The following is a 10,424-nucleotide window of genomic DNA, read 5'->3' as shown; positions in this document are numbered from 1 at the left end:
TTAGATCACTAAAAAATAGTGATCTAAATGCTCTTATATTAGTTTACGAAGGGAGTAGTTGTTAATGCCTCAAGGTGACAATGCCATAGTGTTTGACGTTTCATTGCACAATAGCAAAATCAGTGTGTTGGGGCGTTGCTAAAGGGGGTTAGATCATGCTAAAATTTTCTACATGAGCCATTTTTTGTTGAACTTTCTCAAATGGGTCAAAGGCAGTGATTTTTGTCTAGCCCCGTGGAGAACAAAAGATTACAAAACTAGAGAAAACTAAAGGTTCCACACTAGAATACTCTTGGTTGGTTAGAAATCCCAAATGCTAATGGAAGTGCGAGTAACTACACGTGACTCCTACAGATTTGATCTTCCGCATGACATTGTTACACGTTGGGTACACATGGTCGGCATGGTCTTCCAACCATGTAGAGCACAGTAGATTGTCAGTTTTTGGTCATTTCAGAAAAAAAAACATTTCTTGAAAATATTAAATATTTTTCTAAAACACAAACAATTTTCGAAATTTATGACCATGTTTGGAAAACATGAATTTTTTTTTAAATATGTGAACAAATTTTGAAAAGAGAAATAAATTTTGAAAAATAAATAAAATAGAGAAAAAATGAAAAAAAGAAGGGGAAAGGAAAAATGAAAGGAAACCCAGAACCTGAAAGAAAGAAAACCGGTTTTGGAACTTTCTTGAAGGTTTTCAAAACCGGGTACTGTAGCCTTTTTTTTAGGGGCATCACCAAGTTTTATTGATCAAACTCCACATGAAGTGGCATTACAATCAGGTCATTGGGTTGCATCAACCAAACATGTCTCCCCTGATCTAGAGAATTGGAAAACTTGGCTAACCTATGGGCGTCGCGGTTGACCGCTCGGCCTTCGAAAGTAAAATTGCAATTAAACAAAAGATCCCTATTCTTTATCTCTGATAAGATGGCCCCGTACACATCATTGAAGCCGCTATAGATCTCACTCACAATCTGCTTCAAGTCAGACGCTACCATGAAGTTCTGTAACATCGGGTCATCTGCTAAGGAGAGAGCCTCCCTGCAGGCAATAGCTTCCATAGTTGCAGCATTGCTCACTCCCTCAATAACCAAAGAGGAGCTTCCAACATAATTACCATTCGCATCTCTACATACAGCCGAGGCCGCTCCCCTGTTCTGATTTCTTGCAATGCTTGCATCGACGTGTATTTTCATGAAGCCCGGTGGAGGCGCCTTGGGCCGCTATGCACCAGCCATGTTAGCTCCCTGCATATTGACCTTTTTGGCTGATACAATATCCAGTTCTGTGATAAAGCTGCATATAAACTGTTAGTTGTTGCAGGACTCTGGAATATTTCCTCGTGTATTGCTTTCCTCCTCGCCCACCAAATTGTCCAAAGGGTTACTGATAGCTTCACGAAGGCTGCATGCGGTAACGTGTCTATCATTGTGAATAACCACTGCTTAGCGCTAGGCTCCGTCGTCTCGCACAGGTGTTCCGCCAGTTCCCCATCAACCAATGCCCGTACGCATCTGGCCATCGAGCACTCGAGCAACGAGTGTTGCCATGAGTCCTACACACCACACAAGCTGCAAGCGCTCGCTGTTGCCATGTTTCTCTTGCCCTCACATCTTCCGTTGGGATAGAATGGCATGCTAATCTCCACAAAATCATATGTATCTTCTCTGGTACTTGAGTACCTCACAAGAGTTTCCAAGATTGCTCGTCTCTGTCCGAGCTTGAGGAGCCCGCTCTTCCATCCATCCATCCATATGCCTCTCCTATATTTTGTGTTTACCATCATTCTGTAGGCCGACCTGACTATAAAACTTCCACTTCTTTCAAAATTCCAAGCCCAGCTATCCGGGATATTAGATGTATAGATTGGAATTTGGACAATAGCCTGGATATCGATCGGGAGGCATACTTCCTCCAGCCTCACACGATTCCATGTTGTTGTTGTGTGATCGATCAGGGATGAAACAAGTTCGGGGGGATTGGAAGATCTTCTCCCGTACGGCCTCATCATGACGTCCCTGGGGATCCAGTTGTCCACCCAGATTTTGGTTGTTTCACCATTTCCTATACGTCCGATCAGGCCTAGTTTAAGTATGTCCCGCCCCTTGATAATAGAGCGCCAAATTTGGCTGGGGTGACTCCCAAGTTCTGTTGATAATATACACCCATTGGGAAAGTAAATGCTCTTCAAAATTCTTGCACTCAAGATTCCGGCGCCTATAAGATGTGCCATGCTTGTTTCGCTAGCAAAGCAAGATTGAATAGTTCAAAGTCCTTAAAACCGAGACCGCCCATTCCCTTAGGCTTAGTCATGGTCTCCCAAGAGACCCAACTAGTCTTTCTCTTTCCATCCTTGCTCCCCCACCAGAATTTCCTTATCAACATATTTAAGTGCTCACACAAACCCGGTGGCAATTTGAAACAAGACATAGAATATACTGGGACTGCTTGGGCTATAGCCTTTATCAAAACTTCTTTTCCAGCACTTGATATAGTTTGTTCAATCCACCCTTGGACCTTACTCCACAAATAATCCTTCAAGTATTTGAAAGCTCCATTTTGGAGGCCCCCACTTCAGTAGGCATGCCTAAGTATTTTGCATTAACTGTTTCATTTGGCACATTCAGCAATAACTTGACTTCCTCCTTAGTGCTCTCCGGGCATCCTTTGCTGAAAAAATTGAAGATTTCTCATGATTTATTCGCTGCCCCAACGCTTGACAATATGTGGTCAACAACTGGTTAATCTCGTGTGCCCCATCAACACTCGCCCTGAAGAACAGCAGGCTGTCATCTACAAATAATAAGTGGTTTACTAGTGGCGCCGAGGGAGCCTCTTTAAGACCGCTCATGTTAGATGACTCGTCAACAGATTTTAGGAGGCACGAAAGGCCCTCTGCTGCTATCAAGAAAAGGTACGGGGAAATTGGATCACCCTGTCGTATACCACGCGTAGGTTGAAACTCCTGTAGCTTCTTACCATTAAATAGTACAATTTTTTTACTGACTTCACCATGCCCATAACAATCTGGACCCATTGTTCGGAGAAGCCCAGTTTCAGCATAATTGCCTGTAAATACTCCCACTCCACCCTGTCATATGCTTTCATCATATCTAGCTTGAGAGCACCACTTCTATATCTCACAGCAGTGTTTCTCTTCATGAAATGCAGGCATTCATAAGCAGTTATAATGTTATCAGAGATGAGTCTACCTAGGACGAAAGCAGACTGTTCCTCCGATATTATGTCAGGTAACACCAACTTCAGCCTGTTGGAGATAACTTTGGAAGAAATCTTGTACAAGACGTTTCATAACGAGATAGGTTTGAATTGTGCCAATAATGTTGGATTATTTACCTTTGGGATCAGTACCAAGATTGTTTCATTAATGCTATCTGCTGTTTCCTCCCTCTTAACTATCCTCAAGATTGCCTTAGTAACATATGCGCCACACACCTCCCAGTGTCTTTGGAAAAATGGGCAGGGTACCCATCTGGCCCCGGCGCCTTGGTAGGAAACATATGAAATAAAGTTGTCTTTACCTTCTTCTCTGTATATGGTGCATTGAGTAATTCATTCATCTTGTTTGTCACCTTGATTGGGACTGTGTCCAACACCCGGTCCATGTCTAGCACTTGTTCTGAGGTATACAATTCCTTGTAAAAGTTTGTGGCAAATTCCTCCATCTCCTGAATATTATCTGTCAACCTCCCATCAGGGAGCTGGAGGGCTTTTATCTGGTTCTTACGGCGTCGCTGGCTTGCCCGCATGTGGAAATAGTATGCATTCTTGTCGCCGCTTGCCAGCCATTCTATGCGGGCACGCTGGTGCCATAAAAGTTCCTCTCGGTGAAACAACTCTACCAGCCTGTCACATATCTCCACCTCTGCATGTGAGGGTCCCAATCGTCTCGGTATTGCATGTAACAGGGCCAGATCTTTTTGCAGTTTACCGATTTCCCTTTTTACATTCCCAAAGACTTCCTTGTCCCAATGAGACAGATCGGATGATAGGGCCTCCTGGCGCTGTTTCACTCCCTCGACAGTCCCGTCGCAGTCCTGTCCCCAAGTAGTTCCCACCACCGCAGGCAGTCCTTCATGCGACTCCCATGCTCATTCATATTTAAATGCTTTCGGTCTTGCCTTGGGTGCATGCAGTCTCAGGTTCAAGAGCAGTGGGACGTGGTCCGAACACGTAGCAGTTTCGTGCACCAGCTCCGCTTGAGGGAACATCAGCGACCAAGATGTTGTCGCCACACATCGATCCAATCGTACTCGTGTGTAAGAACCGCCAGCAACTCTCTTCTCAAAAGTCCACGAATTCCCTCTAAATCCAATATCTGACAGTCCAACAATATCAAAAGCATCTCGAAAACCATCCATTTGAGCCTGGCTCCGGTTTCCAACTCCATCATGCTCGTGGAGGTGAAGTACCTCGTTAAAATCTCCGATTGCCATCCATGGTAATGCACTAGTCGAAGCTATTCCCCTCAAGGTGTCCCACGTTTTGAATCTATTCTAGACTTGGGCTTCACCATACACAAATGCCACCCTAAATGGAGTGTTACCAACCTCCTCCAATTCAGCGTCAGTGTGGTATTTAGAGTAGCCAACAACCTCCAACTTTATTGCATCATTCCAAAAAACACACAAACCACCACTTCTACCAGAACTACTAACAACAAAACTTTTATTGAAACCTAAGGAATTTGATAAAAACTCCACCCTAGACCCCTCAACCTGAGTTTCGAGAATACATTGGATGGTGGGGGCAAAACGCTTCATCAGAACACAAAGCTCGCGAATTGTCGCAGGGTTGCCCGCCCCACGACAATTCCAACACACGATACTCATTGTCCCTTGTGGTCCTCACCCATGGAGGCCATCTTCTCATTTGAAGTATGCACTTCTACTGCTATGCCATCAGATCCCTTCAGCTTCTTCTTGTTGGCATTTTTCTGTGGTGTACCTCCACCACCCGAAGAAACCCCCAATGGTGTTCTCAAACTGGCCAGCAATCGCTGTGGTATTGCCTAACGGAACAATTGTTGTCTTTGGATCAATAGGATCCAACTTGTGTGGCTGCCATGTACTAGAGTCATCCGTTGTACGTTTACCCAGAACAAATAAATCTTCTTGATGATCATTGGTAGCATCCTCTGCTTGCTTCTCCAAAGTTGTTTCAGTGCGAGCATTGTGTCTCCAGCTCTTTGACCCATCATATTCCATGATCTTTCCCTCCCTCCGACAAAACCGGAGTATGCTTTTGAGCTACCACCCCAATAGCTGGGAGGTCATTGTCATCATCAAATCCCGCCCCACTTGTATGCGGGTGCATGCCCGAATCATAGGGACTACCCCTTCTTCCGTGACCCCGGCCTCTTCCTCCTCCTAGATCGTTCCTGTCTGGATCCCCTCGGCCTGCTCCGCTGGACCGACTTCGGCCACCTCGAGGGCCAATGCTCCTTGAAGCCAAGATGAACAGGGCCCATTCAAACTTTGTTGCATCGTGTTCCCCCGTTCCACATTCCTCATACCAGTGCCCCATCATACCACATTCATAGCAAAAGATGGGTAGCTTCTCGAATTTCACACTATATTTCTCTGTTTCGCCAGCCTTTGTGAATTGTACAACTCTTGTAAGTTTTTTCCCCACATCCAACTTCACACGTACTCTGATGAACTCCCCCACAGATCCATTAGGAAGTGTAACTTGAACTTCTTGCACCTCGCCTATACGCCGCGCTAAATTTTCCAGGAAGCTCTTGCTTTTGAGAACGAGGTCTGGCGGCTTGTGGATCTGAGCCCAAGTTTCCAACATGTTCAACTTTACTTTTTCCGGCTTTGAGAAGCCATCATATTCAGCGAGAATTAGGGCATAGCCCTTGAAATCCCAAGGTCCTTTGTGCATACCCTTGTTCCCGTCACCAAGCAATTGAACTGGATAGAAAACAAATTTGGTTTGATGCTCCACCATACCACCGGCTGAGCCGGATTCCAAGCAGCCTTCATATCCCCGATCAAAGCGCTTTGGCTAAAGGATTTTGATGTCAGGAGGCGGCATAGCGCCAACCACTTGGGCCTGACTTCCGCCGCGTCATTCTCATCTTCCCATACAAGATCATCTAGTTCATCATCCTGGAGTGTGAGGCGATCCGGCATGTCGCCAACGCCGTCTACTCCCCCTCCATGGTTGGTGCTGTCGTCTCCCTGCCCGCCATAACATCAAGAATCACTGCGTCAAAGGTTCCCCACGGGAAACCCTAGATCAAAACTCCCTCTAGTGGCGGCGGAGGCGAGCATACTGACTATTCCCTGGAACAGCTCGGGTAGAGGAGAGGGACAAGCAGAGAACGTGGCCCGAAGCCAGGTAGCAACAACGAACTCACGGCAAAGATCGCCGGAGGACTGGAAAACCCTAGGCCGCCGCCGTAGGGGACTTTGGGCATGGGTACTGTAGTCACCTGCGCTAGTTAAAATGGGCAGGCCCATCTACTCTTTCGCTCACCTTGGCACATGACACCCAGGGGCGACTAGTGTAAGACAGAACAAGGTCTCGCCTGAAGCGGGCGACAATGGCCCGGCCAGTGCGTCCAGTCCGCAGACCTAGCGCTCGTTTTTTCACATTTTGTTTTTAGTTTTCTTCTTTATTTTTTTACTGAAATGGTGTTTATCCTGATAGATAGATAATATTTTCATGTTGACCACATTGTCTGGTATGCGCCTCTGATCATTTGTTTTGCACGCGCATGTTAGTGCAAAATTATTAAAAATATTTTGGCAAATCTAATGGTACAATTTTTCATCTTATCAACATAAACATATTTTTATCAATCACTAATGAAGTTTGAAAAGGTTCAGATGCACATTTTAGGAAGTCATTTATTTATGAGTGGTAGATGTATATAGTATTTGATAAAAATATTTATGAATGGTAGATGTATATAGTATTTGATTGTACCAAGCGTGCAAATTCAACATCACCATTTTCAATTCACATTGACACATGAGTTTTTAATATTTACCATTAGTGTCCAGCATGGTTCGTCGACAGAATTAGCGAAGGCGCATGTTAATGCAATTTATTAGTACTACTATCATCTTGCCAATATAAAGATTTTTTTATCAACTAGTACTGTCAAAGTTTGAAAAGTTTTAACTGCACTAACTCATCTATTTACATTCTCTAAAAAAAACTCATTTATTTACACAGAAATTGAAATCCACTTTTAAAGTTTGCATTTCTACCGTTCATGTCCAGCATGGCTCTTCAACATAAGGTGCTAATTTTGTTCGAAAAGAAAAACTTTTTCTACATTGACTCATTCGAAAATGAATGTTTTACGGGGCATATTTTTCGTATTCTAGAGTTGTCAAGAGCCAAGTATCGTTCATATGTCCTACATCGTCATTCTTCCAATTCACTTAACACCCCCTAATAAGAACCCAATAGAAAGAGTGGAATTCCCTTTTTTTGGCCCATGGATAACCAGAATAACTAAGTACTACATATTCTAATGTAAACCACTTAAAAAATATTCTTCAAGGTTTCTACCTATATTTTCATTCTTTTATGAAATTACATATATATAGTACTCTCTCCGATCCAAGATAAGTGTCGTGCCACGACAGTTCATTTTTGAACTAAAACCACGACATTTATTTTGGATTAGAGAGAGTACTATGCATGCATGAATTGCTAGCCCACGCGGGCTGATGACTAGTACGCATAATTAGTGGCAACAGACCTGAGGAGCATTGGAACAAAAATATGCACGCGTGCGTGCGAATCCACCAGAGTACAGGAGCAACAAATTAATGAATTCAAATCGAATCTCACACAACCAATCTCTCAAGAATCCACTAGCTTATCGATCGACGGACAACAGAAAGATGAACAAAAGAATGAGAAGCCTCTGCGCATGTACAGGCTCAGAAGAGCTTGTACGGGGAGGAGGCGTCCAACGGGTGGATGAGGTAGGTGAGCACCAGCGCCAGGATCATCAGAAAGTAGGCAACGCCCTGGTCGACCGAGGACGCTGCACGCATCGACGAGAAACAAGTGTGAGGAAATCCAGAAGGGAAAAGCAATTCAGAAGGGGAAGATGCTGGAGTTTGATGGCTCACCGTCGCTGGTGGGCGCCGGCGCGGGGGCCTGCGCGGCGGCGAGGGCCGGCATGAAGACGGCGAGGAGAAGCGCGGCGGCGGCGACGAAACCAAAGAGGGTTCTCGCCATGGCAGCCGCGTATCTTGTGAATAGAAGATGCCTCTATCTCTCTCCTTGACTCCTTGCCTTGTCCTCACGTTCTGCCGCTTCTTGTGCCATTATATAACCTCCCCTGATAATTGATTGATTATATAACGGCTCTCTTTCCCTCTCCTGGAATTCGCTGGACCTCGCTGGGATCGCGATGGCGTCTTGCGCCAGCGCCGGGGCCCGCTCACATGGGCGACCGTTGCTGAATTTCTTTTCCGTCTTTACAGTCTGGATCCTGGATTGAGGTTGGCTGTCTATGCGTTTGGTTGTGCTGCGCAATCATCTGGCCGCAGAAACATTCCCGTTTGTTTACTGGTTTGGTTGGACGTGACGCCGAATCAGATTCACTACATGCGAATAGAATTCAGGTTTTGATTAATGCGCATTATATTGCTAGCAAGTACTTGCAGCCGGCGAATACAAAATTACGAAAATCAAATCACCGGGGCGTGTTTAGTTGCCTACACGGTGGTAGATGGCAGGTCCTGTAAGACGCTCCTTGTGACAAAATTTGTAAATTCCAAACATTTTTTGTAATTCTGAAAGTTTTTTTAAAAGCAAAGAATTTTTAAAATTCTGAACAGATTTTAAAGAGTTTGAACATTTCTTGAAATTTGTGAATTTATGAAAAATAGAAAAAGAAACAAAAATTGAAAGACCGGGAAAAAGGGTAAAAAAAAAGCAACAACGAAGAGAAAACTGGTTTAAAAATCTTGTAGAAGGTTACCAAAATCAGTAAAAACAGGCATGGAACCTTCGCACAACCGGAACGAGAACCCTCTGCTTACTTTGCTTACCACTGCCCACTCGGTTGCAGTATAATTGTTAGTTAGGGGTAAGAGGGGACAGGCCCGTATAGAAAGTCAATCCTTCTTTTTCCGATATGCCGCTCCGCAAGTAAGGAGTGCCAGGCACGAGCGGAGCGAAAACTAAGCAAGGGGAATTCTGTCATTCCATGGAAAGCATGCGAAATCCTTTGATTGTTTATATAATCAAAATAACTATAGTCTTTCTTGTTCCACTTGCAAGGTAAGGAAAATAAAATGTCAGTTTCGTTATTACAACCTTATTTTTTTATGTGAAAGACAAAAAGCTACGCGCAAATTCTCATTGGATCTCGGTTGTTCTTAACAGCGATGGCTATTCATTTAAGTCTTCGGGTAGCACCACCAGATCTTCAACAAGGTGGAAATTCTCGTATTTCGTATGCACATGTTCTCGCGGCTCGGATGAGTATAGTTATTTATATCGCGACAGCTATAAACAGTTCCTTGTTCCCATTAACAAAAATCCCCTTTTTATTCGCTCTTTCGGAACCGGTACAGAAATTGGTACTTTTTCTACTTTGTTTACGTTAGTGACTAGGGGGTTTCGGGGAAGGCCTATGTGGGGTACCTTTCGGGTGTGGGATGCTCGTTTAACTTCTGTATTCATCTTGTTCGTTATTTACCTGGGTGCACTGCGTTTTCAAAAGCTTCCTGTCGAACCGGCTCCTATTTCAATCCGTGCTGGACCGATCGATATACCAATAATAAAGTCTCCAGTCAACTGGTGGAATACATCGCATCAACCTGGGAGCATTAGCTGATCTGGTACATCAATACATGTTCCTATGCCCATTCCAATCTTGTCTAACTTTGCTAACTTCCCCTTCTCTACACGTATCTTGTTCGTTCTGGAAACACGTCTTCCTATTCCATCTTTTCCCCGAATCTCCCTTAACGGAAGAAATACCACTAAAAACCTAGTTCGCTCTCAAATAAAAACCTAGTTCACTCGCTAAAGCATCCATGGCTGAATGGTGAAAGCGCCCACCAACCTAGAAAGGCAAAATGGGTCAAAAAGTAGGTTCGATTCCTGCCGGATGCACTGCCTCTTAAAGACAGAAACAGAGGAGAAAAAGTAGGTTCGATTCCTGCCGGATGCACTGCCTCTTAAAGACAGAAACAGAGGAGGGAAAGAAGGTAGTATAGGGAACTTGCTTTTTGATTCTTATCGAAAGTGAATCCCTCTAAACTTCTGTTAGTGTTTTATGAGAAAATCTTTTATAGACACAACAAGTGTGAAAATCCTTAGTCACTAGGCAAGAAAGCTCAATGGGAACAAAAATGATACAATTAGTTCAGAATCAAAAAAATGTACAATTTCAAAGGAAAGAA

General features: G+C 44.1%; 1 protein-coding gene across 1 annotated transcript; it reads right to left on the bottom strand.

Moving 5' to 3' along the window:
- Positions 1-7,741: 7,741 nt before the first annotated feature.
- On the bottom strand, positions 7,742-8,367 carry LOC125519201 (arabinogalactan protein 41). Its single transcript, XM_048684103.2, has 2 exons — positions 8,136-8,367; positions 7,742-8,047 (listed from the first exon to the last, which is right to left on the bottom strand). The coding sequence occupies exons 1-2, from the start codon at positions 8,242-8,244 to the stop codon at positions 7,941-7,943; spliced, it is 216 nt and encodes a 71-aa protein (XP_048540060.1). The 5' UTR covers positions 8,245-8,367; the 3' UTR covers positions 7,742-7,940.
- Between the last annotated feature and the right edge of the window lie 2,057 nt (positions 8,368-10,424).

This window comes from Triticum urartu, chromosome 1A (assembly GCF_056163025.1).
Source record: "Triticum urartu cultivar PI428250 chromosome 1A, HENAU_Tu73, whole genome shotgun sequence".
Taxonomy (NCBI): domain Eukaryota; kingdom Viridiplantae; phylum Streptophyta; class Magnoliopsida; order Poales; family Poaceae; genus Triticum; species Triticum urartu.
Note: the sequence above shows the minus strand (reverse complement) of the source record. Positions and strands in the feature narration are given on the sequence as shown.